The sequence below is a fragment of the Oncorhynchus mykiss genome, chromosome 20, assembly GCF_013265735.2.
Source record: "Oncorhynchus mykiss isolate Arlee chromosome 20, USDA_OmykA_1.1, whole genome shotgun sequence".
NCBI lineage: Eukaryota > Metazoa > Chordata > Actinopteri > Salmoniformes > Salmonidae > Oncorhynchus > Oncorhynchus mykiss.
In genome coordinates, this window is record NC_048584.1 from 27417291 (window position 1) to 27442330 (window position 25040).

At 44.1% G+C, this 25040-nt stretch overlaps 1 protein-coding gene across 1 annotated transcript in view; it reads right to left on the reverse strand.

Annotated features, from left to right (window-relative positions):
* Window positions 1–1161: 1161 nt before the first annotated feature.
* Window positions 1162–25040, reverse strand: part of oprm1 (opioid receptor, mu 1) — a 32279-nt gene continuing 8400 nt past the window's right edge. Inside the window, exons 2-3 of the mRNA XM_021576318.2 lie at window positions 3993–4360; window positions 1162–3172 (exon numbers count right to left, since the gene is read on the reverse strand). Coding sequence (XP_021431993.2) covers window positions 2640–3172; window positions 3993–4360 — 901 coding nt within the window. The 3' untranslated portion in view covers window positions 1162–2639. The remainder of the gene's footprint in view (window positions 3173–3992; window positions 4361–25040) is intronic.

Sequence of the window (25040 nt, forward strand, 5' to 3'; positions counted from 1 at the left end):
GTTTTTTCAAATAGAAGTAGTTGTTTCAGTCCCATTATTTAAAAATACTGAAATACACCGAAAATATGTGCAAAAATATAAACGCAACATGCAACAATTTTAAAGATTTGACTGAGTTATAGTTCATATCATGAAATCATGAAATTGAAATAAATAAATTAGGCCCTAATCTACGGATTTCACATGACTGGGAATACAAATATGCATCTGTTGGTCACAGTTACCTTTAAAAAAAAGGTAGGGGCATGGATCAGATAACCATCTGTTGTGACCACGATTTGCCTCATGCAGTGTGACACATCTCCTTCGCATAGACTTGATCAGGCTGTTGATTGTGGCCTGTGGATTGTTGTCCCACTCCTCTTCAAATCAAATAAAATTGTATTGGTCACATACACGTGTTAAGCAGATGCTATTGCGGGTGTAGCGAAATGCTTGTGTTTTAATGGCTGTGCGAAGTTTCTGGATATTGGAGTGAACTGGAACACGCTGTCGTACAAGTTGATCCAGAACATCCCAAACATGCTCAATGGGTGACATGACTGGTGAGTATGCAGGCCATGGAAGAACTGGGACATTTTCAGCTTCCAGGTATTGTGTATAGATCCTTGCGATATGGGGCTGTGCATTATCATGCTAAAACATGAGGTGATGGTGGCGGATGAATGGCACGACAATGGGCCTCATGATCTCGTCACGGTATCTCTTTGCATTCAAATTTCCATCAATAAAATGTAATTGTGTTAGTTGTCTGTAGCTTATGCCTGCCCATACCATAACCTTACCGCCACCATGGGGCACTTTTTTCGTCAGCAAACTGCTCGCCCACACGACACCATACATGTGGTCTGCGGTTCTCAGGCCGGTTGGACCTACTGCCAAATTCTCTAAAACAACGTTGGAGGCGGCTTATGGTAGAGAAATGAATAATAAATTCTCTGGCAACAGCTTTGGTGGACATTCCTGCAGGCAGCATGCCAACACTCTCTCAAAACTTGAGACATCTGTGGCATTGTGGTGTTTGACAAAATTGCAAATGTTAGAGTGGCCTTTTATTTTCCTCAGCACAAGGTGCACCTGTGTACTGATCATGCTGTTTAGCTTCTGGATATGCCACACCTGTCAGATGGATGGATCATCTTGGCAAAGGGGAAATGCTCACTAGCAGGGATGTAAACACATTTCTGCACAACATTTTTGAGAAATATGTTTTTTTGTGCACATGGAACATTTCTGGGATCACCACTTTACGTGTTGCGTTTATATTTTTGTTCAGTGTACTCTAAGTATTTAAAATACAAATACTTAAAGAGATTCTCCAGTACTTTTCAATACTTTTTAGCCAGTACTTCTGAAAGTAGCGCTCACGAGCCAAAACTGTTTTCCGAAAATTGCGTACTGTCACATATGTGCAAATATGTGCACCACGTCATTGCTGTTTCCCTCTGCTCTGCTGTGGGTAAATCGCGTGCATCTTGATAGCTGTCACTCATATGGTTAGGGGTTGAAGCTCATTGGCTGAAACTTGAAATGCTAGGGGGCTGGCCCACACGGGGGAAAATGTAGGGAACAAGGTGCAGCACAGCTTCCAGAAAATAGCCCCTTTCCAACTAAGGATTTCGTGGCTAATTGACGTAAAACAGTACTTCTGCTCATAGATGATGGATTATGCATTTATGAACTACACATTTGCAAATACAGCCCAAAGTGAGAGGTTTAAAAAATACTTAGTAGTCACCAAAGTCACCATGTATTTTTTCACCAAAGTCACCATGTCTTTAATTAAGCATGTATTTGAACCCAGGTCTGCCACAACCCAATGGTTAGGACTTTATCTCCGTAAACTTGCAAGCACTGTAATATATCCGTTTTAAATATCAATAAATATTTCAGTTACTTGACGTTGATAAAGCAGCATTATCATGTTGATGGAACATTTTGCAGGTGAGCAAGTTCTGCCAAGCACTGTTAAAAATGACAAACAGTATTCAATACAATATCTGATAATAACTAAATATAATTTTTTTTACATTTTTTTTTAATCACTTTCAGTTTGGATATTTTGCAGGGCTACATTAAAGGCAATTCACATACACATACAATACATAACAATTTAGCACAGATCATATAACATATAAAAGCAGCTATACACAGCTTTAAAGCTGCAGTCTGTGATTGGTAGGCTACATCCATTTTTCTGACTTTTAAATTAATGATATATAGCCATTGACTCTTGAAGCAAACAATAATGTAATTGTGAACAAACAATGTACAACTTCAAAACATGGCCAATTTATAATTTTCAGTATGTTCAGTATACCTGTCTAAAAGGATAGCCTACTGTGCACATAACAGCTGATGTTGGTTTATTTCAGTGTTTAGCCCAAAGTACAACATTTTAATAATGCTACCTGACAGAAAGCCTTACGCTGAGCGCTATTCTACATTCAAATATTTGTCAGCCTTGCCAGAAAGAGGCGACAGCAACATAGATGCTCACGCCACGTTGCATTTCAGCATCTTGGCGCATTACGTGTCAGAGCTTTGTGTCAGAGCACCGTGGTTACCTGGGTGACTTCCGAGATCATGTCATCGTTGGGCTGGCAGCATGAGTCTAACGACAACATCTCCATACCTAGTCATACCTCTTGATTGGACCTCTCCACCGTGTTGGCGCTGGAGTGGTGCTCGTGTTGGTGGTGGTGGCGAGTACGAGAAGAATTCTGCAGCTCCAGCATCGAAGGACTCAAGGGGATGCAGAACTCGCGGAAGCAGCGCTTGAAGTTCTCGTCCAGGAAGGCGTAGAGGACGGGATTCAGGCAGCTGTTGGTGTAGCCCAGAGCGATGCAGAAGTGCCAGGTGACGGACTGCAGCAGGGAGTTGGGGATATTGATAAGGGCTTTGATGATGACGTAGATGTGGATGGGCGTCCAGCAGATGATGAAGACGGCCACCACCACCAGGACCATACGGGTGATGCGGCGCAGGTTGCGGTCCTTCTCCTTGGAGCCGGACAACATGCGCACGCTCTTCAGGCGCAAGATCATTAGCCCATAGCACACGGTGATGATGAGGACGGGGATGATGAAGGCAAAGATGAAGACGCAGATCTTCAGAAGATTCTCCCAGTACCGGGATGGGTGGGGGAAGATCAAAGTGCAGTCGATGATTCCTGAAAATGTGAAGACACAGTTGAACGAATGTAGCATATGAGGAAATCCATGCCTCACAGCAGTATTTTTCACAGGTAGATAAAACTACAGTATATAGGCTCCAAAGCATTGCTCAAAATGATAAACATAGAAGTCAGTTATGTTTTCGTTTGTTAAACAAGCTTGTGCTGACAGCTTGTATTCCTCAGGCTGACATCAGATATATTTTCATCATGAGACTGCAAATAACACTATCTATTCTCATCTAACCAATAACAAGAGCTAAGAAGATTTTGACAGGCACTTTGAAAACCTAATTCAGGAATCAAGCATCACCAATGTTGGTGACAAGTTTCTATCCCACTACTACTACTACAATTATGCACAAACTTTCTGAAGATTATACATGGTGGTAGCTGCTAGTCTATGGCCATATATACCATCTTTAAAGCATAATATTGATGACTAGATTTGGAGGCCTACATTAAGGCCAATTAGGGATGAACGCTTGCAAAACAATTTAATGAGTTTGTGTCACATGTAAACCTAAATAAAGGATCTGAAAGTGTTCTTATTGATAATAAAAACATGCTTATGATATGATAATATGATAATAAAAACATGCTTCATAGCTAACGTGGCACTCGATTTCTCTCTATGACAGACCCAGACCATGCGTAGAACAGCAAAGTGCTTAAATTCCGTTTAAGCTTTCCGTTCACTTCACAGAAATAACTATCAAACATAATTGTTACTCTCGCTGCTGTGGTATGCTCACGAACATTACGGATAGGATATCTATAATTGAGGATCAAAGAAAAACAACAGGGGGAAACGTACTGTCGTACTTGCCGTTATCGGTTACAGTAGTTAAGGCGGTGAACATGACAGGTAGACCGATGGCAGAGGACAGGATCCAGTTGCACACGTTGACAATCTTCGCGTTACGGGGCGTGCGGAAGTCTAAGGCCTTGACGGGGTGGCACACTGCAATGTAACGGTCAATACTCATGGTGGTCAAGGTGAAGATACTGGTGAACATGTTGTAGTAGTCGATGGATATCACTATCTTGCACAGCACGTCTCCAAACGGCCAGGTCCCCATCAGGAAGTTGACACTCTGGAAGGGCAGCGTACTGGTGGCTAGTGCATCAGCCAAGGCCAGGTTGAAGATGTAGATATTTGTGGCAGTCTTCATTTTAGTGTATCTGGAAAGACAACATACAAAAATAAAAATTAAGAGACCAAATTAGGGTGTGCTTATCAGAAAACAAATAATCTGGACAGCAACTCGTCTATCGTAAAACCATTTAAAGGTAGACTCAGAAATATCTTTGGTTCACTCTGTCGTTCGTCTTACTGCTGTGTCTCAGTTTCTCAGTCAAGTCATGCCTACCAGAACAGGATTACAAAATATTGCAATGGATTTATAAGGAATTGATGTTACAAACATATAGATGGATGGTGTATTGACACACAAACACAACTGTCAATTAACTATAATCCAATTTCTCTTTACGGAGAGTTACTTACTAGGATGATACTATTGCATTGCATGTCATGGGAGATTCTAAAAATGTACACAAGTAGCTAGACAGATTCTGAGACTCTATATGTGCAACACCAGGGTTGTGGGTTCGATTCCCACGGGGTACCAGTGCTAAAAACAGTATGAAAATGTATGCACTCACTACTGTTAAATTGCTCTGGATTAGAACATCTGCTAAATGACTCAAATGTAATACAACAGTTGCACATGTCTGTTAAAGTACTCTAATAATGTTAAATAAACAGATTATCATGGAAACGTAATTTAGCGCTCTGTTGAAACATTCTTTCCCTGAGAGAAAAGCCACATGATAGTTCCACATGTGAAATCAGTTGTGATCTGACAAATTCACATGTTGCCATTAAGTTACTGGCAAATGCACAATAACCTCTTCACAGTGCACCTCATTACAGACACATTATCTTACAAAGGTTGCAGAACAGTCAACATTAAAGGAGACACTCTACTTTTATCGGCATAACCGTCAAACACTTCCACAAATGCACACATATTTGACCAAGACCCCAACTATGCTAATGAGCCCCACCAGTACATTGCCCCCACCTATATTTCAAACCGGAGTGATGATCGTGCCTTATATTCAAAATATTGGGTAGAAACATTTCCCATTATACCTACAAGGTACCAATCTGTATCATGGAGTTCATATGTGTACCTGTGAAGTGTAACTTTGACGTTTTTGTACCCCAGATAACAACACTGTAGTGGACCCTAACCATACCCATGTTTTTTTCAATGTGTTAATATACAGTATGTTCCAAACAATTAGTATGAGCCTGGTGGCACTGAAGAAACACTGATGTACTCTCAACCAAGAAATGGCAAGTTCAAATTCCCAAATAATGTATACTCTACGTCAGAACTCTTCAACCCTGTTCCTGGAGAGCTATCCTCCTGTAGGTTTTCACTCCAACCCCCTTATAACTAACCTGGGCCCAGTTTCCCGAAGTGATGGAACTTACGCTTACAAGTGTTCTACTTAATGCTACTTTCTACTTTCCTACAAATGCAGAAGATGTAACATGCATTTCCCAAAACAAGTGGCCTGTGAGAGAGCGGTCACTAAGTGCGTCGTTGGAGCGTGCATCGATACTGATAGGAAAGGGAGTGCTGCTCTCGGATCAGCTTTCTCCATTCAAATCTTACCTTAACATTATAATTATTTCACAACACTGACGACAGATAAACTCCTATAGAGATGTTACCACCAACTGCTGAAAATATCAAGTCATCTTATTTTACTGCTTACCTGATAAAAATGCACTAAATCGCCGATTTGGCACACCATTGCGCACAATGCAATTTAAATAAGAATAAATCATTAAATATATTGACACAAATTACAGTAGCCTACAAGTAGCAAAATAGAACTCAATTTAACATGAAATGCCTATAGCCTACTGTATTTATATTTGCAGTCATCTCGTTTTTTTAATCAATGATTGTTTGTATCAATTGTGCAAAGACATTACACCTTGGTATATGTAGTCAACTTTATTCAGAAGTTTTCGGCAGTCACAGAGAGACAGATAAACCATGTAATTTTATATTTAGTGGAGATCTTCTGAGCGTTTTCAAGCGCAACGTTAGCAAAGATGGTTTTGGGAAACAGCTCCGAGATTTAATGATACTCCTACGCAGGTTCTAACGATGAACTTAGCCTTAAGATGCTTTTGGGAAACCGGGCCAAGATTCCGTTTATCAACCTTCCAGAGTAAAATATTCTAAATTACATTTGATAATTAGGCTTTCCAAATTTCACCAAACAGTCAAACAGATCAAGAGATATAAACATGTGCCTGCTATAGGTCACCGTGTGATCGATATTAGTTTTCTTGCATATGAGGAATCTTGACAGTGTTTATAACATGTGTACCAAATGTTGTTACAATACCGATATCCTTGACTGATTTATATCCATTTATGTACTAGACCATGCCCACGGATTGTTTATTTATCCATAGCGGCCATGTTGTTTAAGATACTAGTCTGGGAAAAAATTGTGTTGAGACCTTTGTCCATAGATGCCACATATCATGTTTTGTGCAGATTGGTAATTCGGTGCCAGAAGAGTAGCACTTTAAGTGTTAAATAAAAAAACATCATGGCCACCCTATGGGTCCCTGAGGCAAATGTGTTCCTTATGAGGAGAAGGACCTATGTACCAGATTTCATGACTTTAAGTCAAATGGGGTAAGGAGCATGACCTTTCAAAGTAAGCATTTTCAATCTCTTGTTATAGCGCCACCATTTGGCCAATCAGTGTAATTTGATAAATGCCAGATCTCTAATGCAAAGACGCATCATTTACCCACATTTAGTCAAAATCGATCCAGTTCTGTCTGAAATATCGCATTTGACTAACACATGAATGCACTAACGTACTAGAGGCTTTCACGGGTCCAAAAAGTTGGATCCGTTCCCGAAATGGACATGGGGCTTTACCATCCGGACCCGATATTTTTTTTAAAATAGAGACCCGTCCCAAATGGACCCGAGGTCAACTATACCAGTTCCGTATAGATCTGGCCGGATCCAGACCTGAGCCGAGTGAGGGAAGCAGCAAAAACGTCATTTTGTAAGCTACTTTATTAACCAGAGCTGATAAAGCGCGAGGGAGAGGAGATAGAGAGAGGTGATGCTCTAGCAGGGGCCGTGCTGTGTGACTAGGCTACTGTGAGTGTGAGCGAGTTACACAGGAACAGGGAGGAGGAGGGAGGGAGAGATGAGAGACGGCAACCAAGCAAGCTGACTTCCACTATGGTAGACTAATAGCTGCCATACTGTAGCTAGGTTACTTATCATCCAATATGATTACTTACTACCTGTCTTGACTGCATCAACCCGGGCAAAGGTAGTTAAGATAGCTAGCTAAGGGCCTCCCGAGTGGCGCAGTGGTCTATGGCTGTGCCACTAGAGATCCTGGTTCGAGTCCAAGCTCTGTCGCAGCCGGGCCGTGACCAGGAGACCCATGGAGGGGCGCACAATTGGCCCAGCATTGTCCGGGTTAGGGAAGGGTTTGGCTGGCAGGGATGTTCTTGTCCCATTGCGCACTAGCAACTCCTGTGGCAGGCCGGACGCAATGCACGCTGAAACGGTCGCCAGGTTACGGTGTTTCCTCTGACACATTGGTGTGGCTGGCTTCCGGGTTTAGCGGCATTGTGGCAAGAAGCAGTGCGGCTTGTCTGGGTTGTGTTTAGGAGGACGCATGGCTCTCGACCTTCGCCTCTCCCGAGTCCATACGGGAGTTACAGCGATGGGACAAGACTGTAACTACCAATTCGACACTATGAAATTAGGTAGAAAAAAAGTTAAAAAAAAAAGATGATAGCTAGCTAGCTAACTAGGCTAATTGAGGCTGCACACACTTTCTCGCCCTACACAGTTACAAACTACAACTAAATTCAGAATATAAAGTAGCAGCCTACCTGTTGGCTCTTGGTCGTTGTAGATTATTCTCCTTTAACTTTTAATTACATCATTTTCATTTAATCTTCCATTGAGTAGATATCTCCTAACTTTGCCCCAAACTGAGATTCTATGACTGTAGCCTATTGCTGTTTTGAGGACTTATGATTGGCCACCGCAAAAATAAGCTACACGCACCACTCTCGTGAAAAGCAAAGAACGGCAGCATAAATGATACCATTTCTCTCTCTCTTGCTCTCTCTCTCTCTCTACTGCAGAAGTCAGTTAAAATTACACTTAAAAGGTCATTTACACTTGAGCTGACATCAGCAGGGTTTACAGTGAATGCAATCTCCGAGAACGTCATGGAAATTGCCTTGTCGGTCCTGCATTGCACGTGGATTGAAACCTGGCTGAAGATTGAGATAGCTGGGGCATGTATGCCAAAATAAATCAAACTATTTTACTTTAAAAGAGAACTCCTTTTTTTGTCTGCTATGTTTGCAGTTTGAGCATGGAGTCATGCATTGTACATAAGCCATGGATGTAAACACGGAACTGGATGCCTTGACCTTTAAGCATTACATGGTCTGCTAATGCACAGTCCGTGTCTGATGGATGTTTTGTATTGCACATTCTGGAACATAAAATTGCTCTCTATAACAAGACCACAAAACACAGCTGGGGTGAATTGTTGATCATGTCTGTCTTCTGTGTGAAGCTTGAGTCTCCCAGACAAAAAATTATGATTACCTAACGGTTCCAGTGAGATAAACTGAAAAGATGGCTCCAATATAAGGGGAAATAATATAGGGCAGCAGCTAGTATTCCTGGGGTATAAACATATTGAGGCACTTACATCACACAAAAAACAAACAGTACATCATATAACTTTATTACGCCACTACATATCTACAATATAAAATATATAATACCACCATACAACAATATTACAATGTGAAAGGGAAAGGAGGATACCTAGTCAGTTGCACTCAACCAAAATGTGTCTCCTGCATTTAACCCAAACCCTCTGAATCAGAGTTGCAGGGGGCTGCCTTAATCGACGTCCACGTTATCAGCGCCCGCGGAGCAGTTATTATTGGGGCAAGAACGGCAGATTTTTCCACGTTGTGTAGAGTCCATGTGCTAGCGTGTGTGTCTGTGTGCCTGTGTGTGTCTCGTCACAGTCATCTTTGTTCCACAAGGTGTAGTTTTATCTGTTTTTAAATCAGATTTTACTGCATGCATGAGTTACTTGATGTGGAATAGAGTTCCATGTAATCATGGCTCTGTGTAGTACTGTTTGTTTATCAGAGTCTGTTCTGGAATTGGGGACTGTGAAGAGACCCCTTGTGGAATGTCTTGTGGGGTATGCATGGGTGTCTGAGCTGTGTTCTAGTCTTTTGAATAGACAGCTCAGTGCTTTCAACATGTCAATACCTCTCACAAAGACAAGTAGTGATTCAGCCAATCTATCCTCTACATTGAGCCAGGAGAGATTGACATGCATGCTATTGATGTTAGCTCTCCATATATATTTAAGGGCCAGTTGTGCTGCTCTGTTCTGGGACAACTGTAATTAGCCTATATCCCTCTTTGGGGCACTTGACCATATGCCTGGGCAGTAGTCCAGGTGCGACAAAACTCGGGCCCGTAGGAGTTCTTTTGTTGATATCAATGTCAAGACAGAAGAGTAGAGCTTTATTATCCAATCTCAGCTACTGTTGTACCAATATGTTTCGACCATAACATCCAGAGTTACTCCAAGCAGTTTAGTCTCTTCAACTTGCTAAATTTTCCACATTATTCATTACAAGATTTAGTTGAGGATTTAGGGTTTAAAATCACATACACATTGGTCACATACACATGTTCAGCAGGTTTCCTTCAAGTACAATGCTTTTAGTTTTTTTAAATATACTGAGCAAAAATATAAACGCACACATGACTGGGAATACAGATATGCATTTGTTGTTCACAGATACCTTTAAAAAATGGGCCTCTGGATCTCGTCACAGTATTTCTATGCATTAAAATTGCCATTGATAAAATGCAATTGTGTTTGTTGTCCGCAGCTTATGCCGGCCCATACCATAACACCACCGACACCATGGGGCACTCTGTTCACAGCGAAGACATCAGCAAACTGCTCGGCCACTTGACACCATACACGTGGTCTGCTCTTGTAAGGTCGGTTGGACGTACTGCCAAATTCTCTAAAACGATGTTGGAGAAGGCTTATGGAAGAGAAATTAATATTAAATTCTCTGGCCACAGCTCTGGTGGACATTCCTGCAGTCAGCATGCCAATTGCACGCTCCCTCAGAACTTGAGACATCTGTGGTATTGTGTTGTGTGACAAAACCAGGCATTTTAGAGTAGCCTTTTATTATCCCCAGCACAACATGCAAGCTGTTTAATTAGCTTCTCAGATGGATGGATCATCTTGGCAAAGGAGAAATGCTCACTAACAGGGATGTAATCAAATTTGTGCTAAATATTTGAGAGAAATAAGCTTTTTATGAGTATGGAACATTTCTGGGATCTTTTATTTCAGCTCATGAAACATAACATGTTGCATTTATATTTTTGTTCAGTGTATTTAGTACTATCTTATTACTTGCCACCAATTCTAAAGCTGTCTGCAGCTCTTTGATAAGTGTTGCAGTGACTTCACTTGCTGTGGTAGTTCATGTGTATAATGTTGAGTCATCAGTGTCCATAGACACACAGGCTTTACTCAGTGCCAGGTCATTAGTGATTGAAAAAAGTAAGGGGCCTAGATAACTACACTGGGGAATACCCGACTCTACCTGGATTATGTTGGAGATGCTTCCATTAAAGAACACCCTCTGTGTTCTGTTAGACAGGTAACTCAATCCATGATATAGCAGGGGATGTAAAGCCAAAACACATACATTTTTTCCAGCAGCAGATTATGATTGATAATGTAAAAAGCTGCACTGAAGTCTATAGCTCCAACAAGCATCTTATTATCAATGTAGTTCGGCCAATAAAATCAAATCTAATTGTATTTGTCATATGCACTGAATACAACATGTATTACCGTGAAGTGCTTACTTACAAGCCCTTAACAAACAATACAGTTCAAGAAATTGTCACGTTCTGACCTTAGTTCTTTTGTTATGTCTTTGTTTTAGGTTGGTCAGGGCGTGAGTTGGGGTGGGTTGTCTATGTTCGTTTTTCTATGTTGTGTTTTGCGTTTGGCCTGGTATGGATCTCAATCAGAGACAGGTGTCGTTAGTTGTCTCTGATTGAGAATCATACTTAGGTAGCCTTTTCCCACCTGTATTTGGTGGGTGATTGTTTTCTGTCTTTGTGTATGTCACCAGACAGGACTGTTTCGTTTCATTCTCTTTGTTTTAGTGTTCTGTGTTTAATAAATTCATCATGAACACGTACCACGCTGCGCATTGGTCCTCCTTCATACTCCTCAGACGAGGACGACGAACGTTACAGAAATAGAGTTAAGAAAATATTTGCCAAATACATTTTTTTTGTTTGGGGAGGGGGGGGGGTCAATGTAAATAGTACAGGTGTCCACTTGATTAATTAATTTGGGGGTAGAATCTGTTAAGGAGCCTTTTGGTCCGAGACTTGATGCTCCGGTACCGCTTGCCGTGCGGTAGCAGAGAGAACAGTCTATGACTTGGGTGACTGGAGTCTTTGACAATTTTTGGGGCCTTCCTCTGACACCACCTAGTAGATAGGTCCTGGATGTCAGGGAGCTTTGCCACAGTGATGTACTGGGCCATACGCACTACCCTCAGTAGCGCCTTACGGTCAGATGCCGAGCAGTTGCCATACCAGGCGGTGATGCAACCGGTAAAGATGATCTCGATGGTGCAGCTTTAGATGTTTTCTGGGGACCCATGTAAAATATTTTCAGTCTCCTGAGGGGGGAAAGGCATTGTCGCGGACTCTTAATGTCTTGATGTGTTTGGACCATAATAGTTAATTGGTGATATGGACACCAAGGAACTTGAATCTCTCAACCCCCTCCACTTCAGCCCTGTCAAAGTTAATGGGGGCCTGTCCAGCCCTCCTTTTCCTATAGTCCACAATCAGCTCCTTTGTCTTGTTCACATTGAGGGAGAGGTTGTTGTGGTCTCTGACCTCCTCCCTATAGGCTGTCTCATCGTTGTCGATGATCAGGTCTACCACTGTCGTCAGCAAACTTAATGATGTTGTTGGAGTCGTGCTTGGCCATGCTGTCGTAGGTGAACAGGGATTACAGGGGCCCCATGGTAAAGGTAGGTAACAACACATCTGCCACCCTTACCACCTGGGGGTGGCCCGTCAGGAAATCCAGGATCCAATTTGCAGAGGGAGGTGTTTATTATAGTCAGATTTGCCAAATGGAGGGCAAGGGTGAACTTTGTATGCATCTCTGTGTGTGGAGTAAAGGTGGGCTAGAGTTATTTTACCTCTGGTTGCACATGTGACATGCTGGTAGAAATGAGGTAAAACGGTTTTAAGTTTACCTGCATTAAAGTCCCCGGCTACTAGGTGCAGCACATCTGAATGAGCATTTTCTTGTTTGCTTATGGTCTTGGTCTTAGTTGGTTGAGTGTGGTCTTAGTGCCAGTCTTAGTGCCAGCATCAGTTTGTGGTGGTAAATAGACAGCTACAAATAATATAGATGAGAACTTTCTTGGTAGATAGTGTGGTCTTCAACTTATCATGAGGTATTCTGCCTTAGGCGAGCTATATCTCGGGACTTCTTTACCGGACGTGCTACCTGTCCCAGACCTGCTGTTTTCAACTCTCTACAGACAGCAGGAGTGGTAGAGATACTCTCAATGATCGGCTATGAAAAGCTAACTGACATTTACTCCTGAGGTGCTGACCTGTTGCACCCTCGACAACTACTGTGATTATTATTATTTGACCATGCTGGACATTTATGAACATTTGAACATCTTGGCCATGTTCTGTTATAATCTCCACCCGGCACAGCCAGAAGAGGGCTGGCCACCCCTCATAGCCTGATTCCTCTCTAGGTTTCTTCCTAGGTTTTGGCCATGTGCTTCTACACCTGCATTGCTTGCTGTTTGGGGTTTTAGGCTGGGTTTCTGTACAGCACTTTGAGATATCAGCTGATGTAAGAAGGGCTATATAAATACATTTGATTTGATACGAGACATCCGCACCAGTGTAACTGACAGTTAACCTGTAAGTCTATGTCGTTGTTTTTTTGTTTGAATTGTTTACGTGTTCGAAATGATAAGACAAGCGGAACTACGTAGCTAATAACTGTTGTAACGGGGATCATTATTGTAGCAACACACCTTTGGAGGGAAGGCAATCCCGCGCTGTGTTAGCTAAGTTTTCATGTCATCGGGTGTAGTTCGTAAAGGTTGAAGTGTGTATGTTAGGATGGTAACGTTATAATAATTGAAGTTGAATAATTGAAGTGTGAATTCGTGCCAGGAATAATAAGTGTGAAGTTTGATTTCCTCCCTTCTGTAATAAGCAGCCAATGAGGTATTCTTCCTTTATTCATGTGTTTAATCTGATACTGTTATAGCTACGGCTAAACTGTTTATGTATGTAAGCACTTCAGAGTTATACCAAGCTAATAAGTCACTCGTAAGATAAGGTTGTAAGAGTGTGCTTAACTGTATTTTCATTTACTTTATAGTTCTCACGGAAGGTGATAATTCTGACTAAATCTACAGAAAAAAGCCGCCAGTTAAAATCAAGTAACGGTTGTGCTCGTGGTTACTGGAGGGAGCTACAACCATCTATCTTCAGTCATTTGTGTAATGCCATACATGTTGAGTGCCGTTCCCTAAAAGCCAAATTATAATTTGTTTACTGTGAAATAGTATTGTATCTGGTGAAACACAATCTTTTCCAAAAGTTTACTAAAGGTTGTTAGCAGGCTGATTTGTTTAAGCCAGTATTTGACATTGGATGGAAACAGAAGAGAAGTTCAGAAGCACGATCAGTAATGGGCTAGTGACAGCAATGGTTCGAGTTCCTCTTCATATCACATGCTATATGCTACTACGCTCATCCTGTCACTCACACAAGAAATATAAGTTTTGCATTATTTACACAGGATAAGCGCAAATGATTGACAACAGATTGTAAATAGCCCTCAAACAGAATCCCTTCAAATTGGTATAAGTAACCTTTTTCAAATAAGATATTTGTTCCTGGGTTTAGATAACAAGCCAATTATAAGTAGAGCAAATATTGTTGAAGAATCAAAAGTCTTTCTCTTAAGTTGAATGCATTTTGCAGGTTTTTCCTCATTAAGGAAATTGTCCTCATAATCAGAGATACCACAGATGAATCATCTCCCGGAATTCTTTAGTCTGGCTTCATTCTCTTTAAGGTGGAGTGATTATTGTGGGTTAAAGTAATGACAAATCCTCTGGTGCAGCACAGAGAGATAGGATAGAAGTGGCAAGCCATCTAAAATGGATTATTTTCCCCTCTGGAAAACATTTATTGTGCTGTGATTTGGGTTTAGTGATTACAGGTGAGTCAGGTCCTTAGAACTGAATAGCCATACATTGAATGTATGTAACATTTTTTTTGTGTGTTTTTTTTGTTTGAATTTGACCCTTTTTTCTCCCCAATTTCGTGGTATCCAATTGTTTTAGTAGCTACTATCTTGTCTCATCGCTACAACAAAGGTTGAAAGTCATGCGTCCTCCGCTACACAACCCAACCAAGCCGCACTGCTTCTTAACAGAGCGCGCATCCAACCCGGAAGCCAGCCGCACCAATGTGTTGGAGGAAACCTCGTGCACCTGGCAACCTTGGTTAGCGCGCATTGCGCCCGGTACGCCACAGGAGTCGCTGGTGCGTGATGAGACAAGGACATCCCTACCGGCCAAGCCCTCCCTAACCCGGACGACATTAGGCCAATTGTGCGTCGCCCCACGGACCTCCCGGTCGCGGCCGGTTACGACAGAGCCTGGGCGCGAACCCAGAGTCTCTGATGGCACAGCTGGCGCTGCAGTACAGCACCCTTAACCACTGCGCCACCCGGAAGACCCGTATATATAATTTTTTTGAGGAAAAATCCACTTGACGCCACCACAACAACCTTTTCCCATTAACTTTGCCCATAGTGAGTCTTGCACGTCACTTGGGCCTTATAATTTGTATAGGACAAGAAGTCTTCCACCATTTGTGACTGACGGGCTCGATTCGATCTTATGTGGCAAAATTTGAAATTGTGTTTTTTACATTGGATAAACTCAGAGGTAGAAAATTGTCTATGATACACTGCAGTGTATCATAGGAAGGAATAATAGGAAAGTAATTCTGCTTTGAAAGTTGATAAACTTGAAACCTCACTTTTGAGAAAATGGGCCATGAATGTTCTGGTACCTGTTGGAGAGCTCTTCTTTGTCTACACCCATTCAGCATCGTTCACACCCTTCTAAGCTTTAACCCCACCCATCTCTTTAAGGATTCGCAAGTGAGGCTGTGTACTAAACAACCAAAGATTTCAAGATTAAAGGCTGGTTTATACTACGGGTGTGTTTGAAATTTAATCTGGAGTGCCAGAGTGTGCTCTGGGCGTTCATAGACTCAAGCGTTGTCAGATTAGCCGTTCCTAAAATCAGAGAGTTTCGCTCTCGGAGCGCAAACTGGGAAAGGGAAAGGGCGATACCTAGTTAGTCCAACTGAATGTATTCAACTGAAATGTGTCTTCCGCATTGGACACTCTGGCTCCGTCTACATATTTGCAATCAAATGCCAGAATATTCTCCATCTCCTTAGCTATCATACTCTAATTCATTCAACTGATTTCAAAACTCGGTCCTCCAGAAAGTGGAGAGCAACACTTATGCAGATCTACTATGTGATATATTTCGAAAAACCTGCGTTAGAAAGGATTACCAACACAAACTGACCACCTCATATTATTGACAGAAGCATGCTACATGGCGGACCAATCCAAACTCATCTCTCGGCATGCCCAGCCCACTCATTATCTCAACCATTATCTCAGCTAGCGGGAAGATTGCCTAACTTTTCTCCATGGCTAAACCAACTAGGCTTGTAATTTAACAATTGTATTCGTATTTACAGATGGCATACAAGTTTGTTATTAAGGCCCATGAAAGTTCACATGTTCCAGAAGGAATTTCTGCCCCCAAAAAACGGTTCTGATTTTAAAAAAAAGTTTACGCTCAAATAGCGCTACTGTGAAGTAGTGACGTGTGACATACGGCTATTTTCCTGAAACTAGTCACATTTACATTTCAGTCAACACACTTATCCAATTATCCTCCCTTGATAAAAAAAATATCAAATCAGCGTTAAGCTAAATTGAGTGAGCTCAACTGTGAATGATCCTGGCGCATCCCCCCCCAAAAAAGTGTCAAGGGAGGCTAGTTTGGATTTTGCTTCTCTCCAATCACATCACATCACATCGAGAGCAATACGTCATTGACAGAAACAACTTGAATTGTTGCATCTCGTTGTGTTGTCCACTGGCTAGCTAGCTAGATAAAATTGGCCCTTTCCTAAATTAGCCATGGATGGATATATGGATTTGGACTGGTTTTACTTAATTCTCTGTACTGGCCAAAAATTATAACAGCGATTCTGATCCAACCATAAATTAATACATTGTGCCCACGGCCTGAGAGGATGGAAGTTCATTATCTATCTAGATGTAGAAGGCTAATGTTAACTAGCTAACGTTGCCCATAAAAAGGAAGTTAGGCTAGCGAGCAAGCACTTTAGCCAGGTAGCCTAAGACAATAAAAAATACAAGTGTGTACTGTATGACAAAGTCATAGACCATTACATCGACAGGAAAGAGAGGAGGATGGCATTGGCGTTTCTCTACAAGTAGGGTGAGTCAACATGTTTTTTCTACTTGCGCACACACACACATACAGAGAGAGAGCGAGAGAAATCAAAACCATGGACAGCCACATCATATTTAGCTTACGTTGATTGGACTACATTGTTTTTGGTATCTTTTAGTTGTCACTGTAAAATACTAAGTATAGGTGATTTGATGATGTTGAAATGTTGAAGTTGAAATGGTGCTGCAATAGTGGAGGCAGCTCCTGTTTTCTTTGTGACTTGCGGTAACTCTGTGGTTCTAAATCAATAGTTGTTTAGTCGCCCCAAAATGTCCGAAACATTAACTTGCTTGACCATGTGGTAGGTCATGTAAGTGTTTGTAACATGCAATAAACTTTGTGGACTCTACCAGACAGACGTAGCTCTCAGGTATTTATTCTGCCACTGTGTCTTCTTATTGTCTCTGCCTTAGGCCTAGCTATCATGGTCACAAATTAACTGACTGTTATGGTGAGTGAATGAGGACCCAAAGGCGAACTAACTTAAACAGAGCTTCTTTAATAACCAAACATAGGTAGGCTCAGATAGACCGGCAGATTCCGACAGGACAGGACAAGGTTACAGCAAACATGACGATAGTCTGGCTCAGGCATGAAACACAACAAACAAGAATCCGACAAGGACAGGAACAGAAACAGAGAGAGATATAGGGACCTAATCAGAGGGAAAAAGGGAACAGGTGGGAAACGGGGTGAATGGGTAGTTAGAGGAGACAAGGAACAGCTGGGGGAAAGCGGGGGAGAAAAGGTAACCTAACAACGACCAGCAGAGGGAGACAGGGTGAAGGGAAAGGACAGAGACAAGACACAACATGACAGTACATGACAGTACCCCCCCACTCACCGAGCGCCTCCTGGCGCACTCGAGGAGGAAACCTGGCGGCAACGGAGGAAATCCTCGATCAGCGCACGGTCCAGCACGTCCCGAGAGGGAACCCAACTCCTCTCCTCAGGACCGTACCCCTCCCAATCTACGAGGTACTGGTGACCACGGCCCCGAGGACGCATGTCCAAAATTCTACGGACCCTGTAGATGGGTGCGCCCTCGACAAGGATGGGGGGGGGGGGGGGGGGAAGACGAGCGGGGGCGCGAAGGACGGGCTTGATGCAGGAGACATGGAAGACCGGGTGGACGCGACGAAGGTATCGCGGAAGAAGAAGTCGAACTGCGACAGGATTAATGACCCGAGAAATACGGAACGGACCAATGAACCGCGGGGTCAACTTGCGAGAAGCCGTCTTAAGGGGAAGGTTCTGAGTGGAGAGCCAAACTCTCTGACCGCGACAATATCTAGGACTCTTAGTTCTACGCTTATTAGCAGCCCTCACAGTCTGCGTCCTATAACGGCAAAGTGCAGACCTGACCCTCTTCCAGGTGCGCTCGCAACGTTGGACAAAAGCCTGAGCGGAGGGGACGCTGGACTCGGCGAACTGAGATGAGAACAGCGGAGGCTGGTACCCGAGGCTACTCTGAAAAGGAGATAGCCCGGTCGCAGACGAAGGAAGCGAGTTGTGGGCGTATTCTGCCCAGGGGAGCTGTTCTGACCAAGACGCAGGGTTACGAAAAGAAAGACTGCGTAAGATGCGACCAATAGTCTGATTGGCCCGTTCTGCTTGACCGTTAGACTGGGGGTGAAAGCCGGAAGAGAGACTGACGGAAGCCCCAATCAAACGGCAAAACTCCCTCCAAAATTGAGACGTGAATTGCGGACCTCTGTCCGAAACGACGTCTGACGGAAGGCCATGAATTCTGAAAACATTCTCGATGATGATTTGTGCTGTCTCTTTAGCAGAAGGAAGCTTAGCAAGGGGAATGAAATGAGCCGCCTTAGAGAACCTATCGACAACCGTAAGAATAACAGTCTTCCCCGCTGACGAAGGCAGTCCGGTGACAAAATCTAAGGCAATGTGAGACCACGGTCGAGAGGGAATAGGAAGCGGCCTGAGACGGCCGGCAGGAGGAGAGTTACCGGACTTAGTCTGCGCGCAGACCGAACAAGCAGCCACGAAACGACGCGTGTCATGCTCCCGGGTGGGCCACCAAAAACGCTGGCGAATGGAAGCAAGCGTACCCTGAACGCCAGGGTGGCCGGCTAACTTGGCAGAGTGAGCCCACTGAAGAACGGCCAGACGAGTAGGAACGGGAACGAAAAGAAGGTTCCTAGGACAAGCGCGCGGCGACGGAGTGTGAGTGAGCGCTTGTTTTACCTGCCTCTCAATTCCCCAGACAGTCAACCCGACAACACGCCCCTCAGGGAGAATCCCCTCGGGGTCAGTGGAGGCTACTGAAGAACTGAAGAGACGAGACAAAGCATCAGGCTTGGTGTTCTTAGAGCCCGGACGATAAGAAATCACGAACTCGAAACGAGCGAAAAACAGCGCCCAACGCGCCTGACGCGCATTAAGTCGTTTGGCAGAACGGATGTACTCAAGGTTCCTATGGTCAGTCCAAACGACAAAAGGAACGGTCGCCCCCTCCAATCACTGTCGCCATTCGCCTAGGGCTAACCGGATGGCGAGCAGTTCGCGGTTACCCACATCATAGTTACGTTCCGACGGCGACAGGCGATGAGAAAAATACGCGCATGGGTGGACCTTGTCGTCAGAGAGGGAGCGCTGAGAAAGGATGGCTCCCACGCCCACCTCTGACGCGTCAACCTCGACAACGAACTGTCTAGAGACGTCAGGTGTAACAAGGATAGGAGCGGATGTAAAACGATTCTTGAGGAGATCAAAAGCTCCCTGGGCGGAAACGGACCACTTAAAGCACGTCTTGACAGAAGTAAGGGCTGTGAGAGGAGCTGCCACCTGACCGAAATTACGGATGAAACGACGATAGAAGTTCGCGAAGCCGAGAAAGCGCTGCAGCTCGACGCGTGACTTAGGGACGGGCCAATCAATGACAGCTTGGACCTTAGCGGGATCCATCTTAATGCCTTCAGCGGAAATAACAGAACCGAGAAATGTGACGGAGGAGGCATGAAAAGTGCACTTCTCAGCCTTCACAAAAAGACAATTCTCTAAAAGGCGCTGGAGGACACGTCGAACGTGCTGAACATGAATCTGGAGTGACGGTGAAAAAAATCAGGATATCGTCAAGGTAAACGAAAACAAAGATGTTCAGCATGTCTCTCAGGACATCATTGACTAATGCCTGAAAGACAGCTGGAGCGTTAGCGAGGCCGAAAGGAAGAACCCGGTATTCAAAGTGCCCTAACGGAGTGTTAAACGCCGTCTTCCACTCGTCCCCCTCCCTGATGCGCACGAGATGGTAAGCGTTACGAAGGTCCAACTTAGTGAAAAACCTGGCTCCCTGCAGGATCTCGAAGGCTGAAGACATAAGAGGAAGCGGATAACGATTCTTCACTGTTATGTCATTCAGCCCTCGATAATCTATGCAGGGGCGCAGAGACCCGTCCTTCTTCTTGACAAAAAAAACCCCCGCTCCGGCGGGAGAGGAGGAGGGGACTATGGTACCGGCGTCAAGAGCTACAGACAAATAATCTTCGAGAGCCTTACGTTCGGGAGCCGACAGAGAGTATAGTCTACCCCGGGGGGGGGTGGTTCCCGGAAGGAGATCAATACTACAATCATACGACCGGTGTGGAGGAAGAGAGGTGGCCCTGGACCGACTGAACACCGTGCGCAGATCGTGATATTCCTCCGGCACCCCTGTCAAATCACCAGGCTCCTCCTGTGAAGAAGAGACAGAGGAAACAGGAGGGATAGCAGACATTAAACATTTCACATGACAAGAGACGTTCCAGGAGAGGATAGAATTACTAGACCAATTAATGGAAGGATTATGACAAACTAGCCAGGGATGGCCCAAAACAACAGGTGTAAAAGATGAACGAAAAATTAAAAAAGAAATGGTTTCACTATGATTACCAGAAACAGTGAGGGTTAAAGGTAGCGTCTCACGCTGAATCCTGGGGAGAGGACTACCATCCAGGGCGAACAAGGCCGTGGGCTCCTTTAACTGTCTGAGAGGAATGTCATGTTCCCGAGCCCAGGTCTCGTCCATAAAACAGCCCTCCGCCCCAGAGTCTATTAAGGCACTGCAGGAAGCTGACGAACCGGTCCAGCGTAGATGGACCGACAAGGTAGTGCAGGATCTTGAAGGAGAGACAGGAGTAGTAGCGCTCACCAGTAGCCCTCCGCTTACTGACGAGCTCTGGCCTTTTACTGGACATGAAGTGACAAAATGACCAGCGGAACCGCAATAGAGACAGAGGCGGTTGGTGATTCTCCGTTCCCTCTCCTTAGTCGAGATGCGGATACCTCCCAGCTGCATGGGCTCAGCACCCGAGCCGGCAGAGGAAGATGGTAGTGATGCGGAGAGGGAGGCGACGGAGAGCGCGAGCTCCTTTCCACGAGCTCGGTGACGAAGATCAACCCGTCGCTCAATGCGAATAGCGAGTTCAATCAAGGAATCCACGCTGGAAGGAACCTCCCGGGAGAGAATCTCATCCTTTACCTCTGCGCGGAAACCCTCCAGAAGACGAGCGAGCAAGGCCGGCTCGTTCCAGCCACTGGAGACAGCAAGAGTGCGAAACTCAATAGAGTAGTCTGTTATGGATCGATTGCCTTGACATAGGGAAGACAGGGCCCTGGAAGCCTCCTCCCCAAAAACAGATCGATCAAAAACCCGTATCATCTCCTCCTTAAAGTCTTGATACTGGTTAGTACACTCAGCCCTTGCCTCCCAGATTGCCGTGCCCCACTCACGAGCCCGTCCAATAAGGAGAGATATGACGTAGGCGACACGAGCAGTGCTCCTGGAGTAAGTGTTGGGCTGGAGAGAAAACACAATATCACACTGGGTGAGGAACGAGCGGCATTCAGTGGGCTCCCCAGAGTAACACGGCGGGTTATTGATTCTGGGCTCCGGAGATTCGAAAGCCCTGGAAGTGGCCGGTGGATCGAGGCGGAGATGGTGAACCTGTTCTGTGAGGTTGGAGACTTGGGTGGCCAGGGTCTCAACGGCATGTCGAGCAGCAGACACTTCCTGCTCGTGTCTGCCTAGCATCGCTCCCTGGATCCCGACGGCTGAGTGGAGAGGATCCGAAGTCGCTGGGTCCATTCTTGGTCGGATTCTTCTGTTATGGTGAGTGAATGAGGACCCAAAGGCGAACTAACTTAAACAGAGCTTCTTTAATAACCAAACATAGGTAGGCTCAGATAGACCGGCAGATTCCGACAGGACAGGACAAGGTTACAGCAAACATGACGATAGTCTGGCTCAGGCATGAAACACAACAAACAAGAATCCGACAAGGACAGGAACAGAAACAGAGAGAGATATAGGGACCTAATCAGAGGGAAAAAGGGAACAGGTGGGAAACGGGGTGAATGGGTAGTTAGAGGAGACAAGGAACAGCTGGGGGAAAGCGGGGGAGAAAAGGTAACCTAACAACGACCAGCAGAGGGAGACAGGGTGAAGGGAAAGGACAGAGACAAGACACAACATGACAGTACATGACACTGACAGGTTATTATCACAACACATAGGTTGTAATATGGCTTTTTTTCAGCTTTTCTTCCCCAGTGATTTTACCCACGCACCACTACTGGCAACTTAAAGGACCAATTCGGGTTAAGTGCCTTGGACAAAGGCACAACAATAGTTTAACCTAGTTGGCTCAGGGATTCAAACCAGCAACCTTTCAGTTACTGGCCCAACATTATTAACCGATAGGCTACCTGCCGTCCAGCAAGGGAGTGTGTAGGAGGGAGTAAAGGGAAGGAGGCCTCCTCCATCAGCGCTGTCTATAGTTAGCGGAGACTAGTTCACTATGAAAGAGGGAGCACAGTCATCAAAGCATCTGATAAAGACAGACAGCAGCTTAACACTAAAACACTTCAGCTGCCTCATGGTAGCTGCCTCTGGAATTACTGAGTGTGATGGTCCGCTTGGCTGGCAGACATGATCACAACGGTGGCAGTTACCTCGATTCAAATAGAGCAGATATCCCTGCGCAGCCAGCTGTCTTTTCTGATTCCTCAGTGCCAGCAGATGATGTCTAGTGGAACAAATTCGCAAATACTTTGGGATGTTCACCGCTGACACGTGGCTTTTGTGCATGGCGTGTTGTAAGGCCTAATGCACATGCATAGTGACAGCTGACATAGAGTAGGCGTAAACATGCCTTTTCACGGACAGCTCCATCCTCATCAGTGCCATTACAATTTATGTCGTCACTGTGAAAACATCTAGAATGTGTTTATAGGCAATAAATATACACAGCAACTCACTATGGCATCGTATGCCTATATATAAAACATTTTAGGATTTTAGGAAATGAATGACATGAATGGTAACCCGAGTATAACCGCAGAAACAGAGCAGCAGAGTAGCCTATAGCAATGAAGGCTTGTTGCTAAGGAACAACCGGAACATGTCCTCTGACTGTGATTATCTTCTCCTGATACAGCATTCCATTACATTCAGGCCAAGACAGTGTTTCTCCAAGATTGTTTTTCAACATGGGCTTCTTTAATCATTTCAATTGAAATCAATTGTAGGGGAAACACTTGAGTTGAATTCCTTTGGTACAAACAAGTTAAACTTCTAATGAATATTAAAATGTAAAGTGGGCAATGTATACTCTGACGTCTTTCCTTTATTTTTAATTTATTGTTTTATTTCACCTTTATTTAACCAGGTAGGCTAGTTGAGAACAAGTTCTCATTTGCAACTGTGACCTGGCCAAGATAAAGCAAAGCAGTGTGACACAGACAACAACACAGAGTTACACATGGAGTAAACAATAAACAAGCCAATAACACAATAAACAAGTCAATGACACAGTAGACAAAAAAACTATATATACAGTGTGTGCAAAAGGCATGAGGAGGTAGGCAATAAATAGGCCATAGGAGCGAATAATTACAATTTAGCAGATTAACACTGGAGTGATAAATGAGCAGATGATCATGTGCAAGTAGAGATACTGGTGTGCAAAAGAGCAGAAAAGTAAATAAAATAAAAACAGTATGGGGATGAGGTAGGTAGATTGGGTGGGCTATTTACAGATGGACTATGTACAGCTGCAGTGATCGGTTAGCTGCTCAGATAGTTGATGTTTAAAGTTGGTGAGGGAAATAAAAGTCTCCAACTTCAGCGATTTTTGCAATTCGTTCCAGTCACTGGCAGCAGAGAACTGGAAGGAAAGGTGGCCAAATGAGGTGTTGGCTTTGGGGATGATCAGTGAGATATACCTGCTGGAACGTGTGCTACGGGTGGGTGTTGTCGCAGTGGTGGGTGGTGTAAGGTGATTTGGTAACAAAACGGATGGCACTGTGACAGACTACATCCAGTTTGCTGAGTAGAGTGTTGGAAGCTATTTTGTAGATGACATCGTCGAAGTCGAGGATCGGTAGGATAGTCAGTTTTACTAGGGTAAGTTTGGTGGCGTGAGTGAAGGAGGCTTTGTTGCGAAATAGAAAGCCGATTCTAGATTAGATTTTGGATTGGAGATGTTTAATATGAGTCTGGAAGGATAGTTTACAGTCTAGCCAGACACCTAGGTATTTATAGTTGTCCACATATTCTAGTTCGGAACCGTCCAGGGTGGTGATGCTACTCGGGCGGGTGGGTGCGGGCAGCGAACGGTTGAAATGCATGCATTTGGTTTTACTAGCGTTTAAGAGCAGTTGGAGGCCACGGAAGGAGTGTTGTATGGCATTGAAGCTCGTTTGGAGGTTAGTTAGCACAGTGTCCAAGGAAGGGCCAGAAGTATACAGAATGGTGTTGTCTGCGTAGAGGTGGATCAGGGAATCACCCGCAGCAAGAGCAACATAAATGATATATACAGAGAAAAGAGTCGGCCCGAGAATTTAACCCTGTGGTATCCAGCATTTTAAAACAGAAAATCTTTGTCAAAAGGAATACGTTATTCAGTTGGAAATGTCAAACAGTCAAAGACATGTTCGTTCTGTCAAAAAACATCACAAAAGCCACTGTTAATATAGGAGCCAAAGAAAGCAGTAATGAGTCTGATTATAAACTATTTTCTTTCTGTAGTGTGACATGTT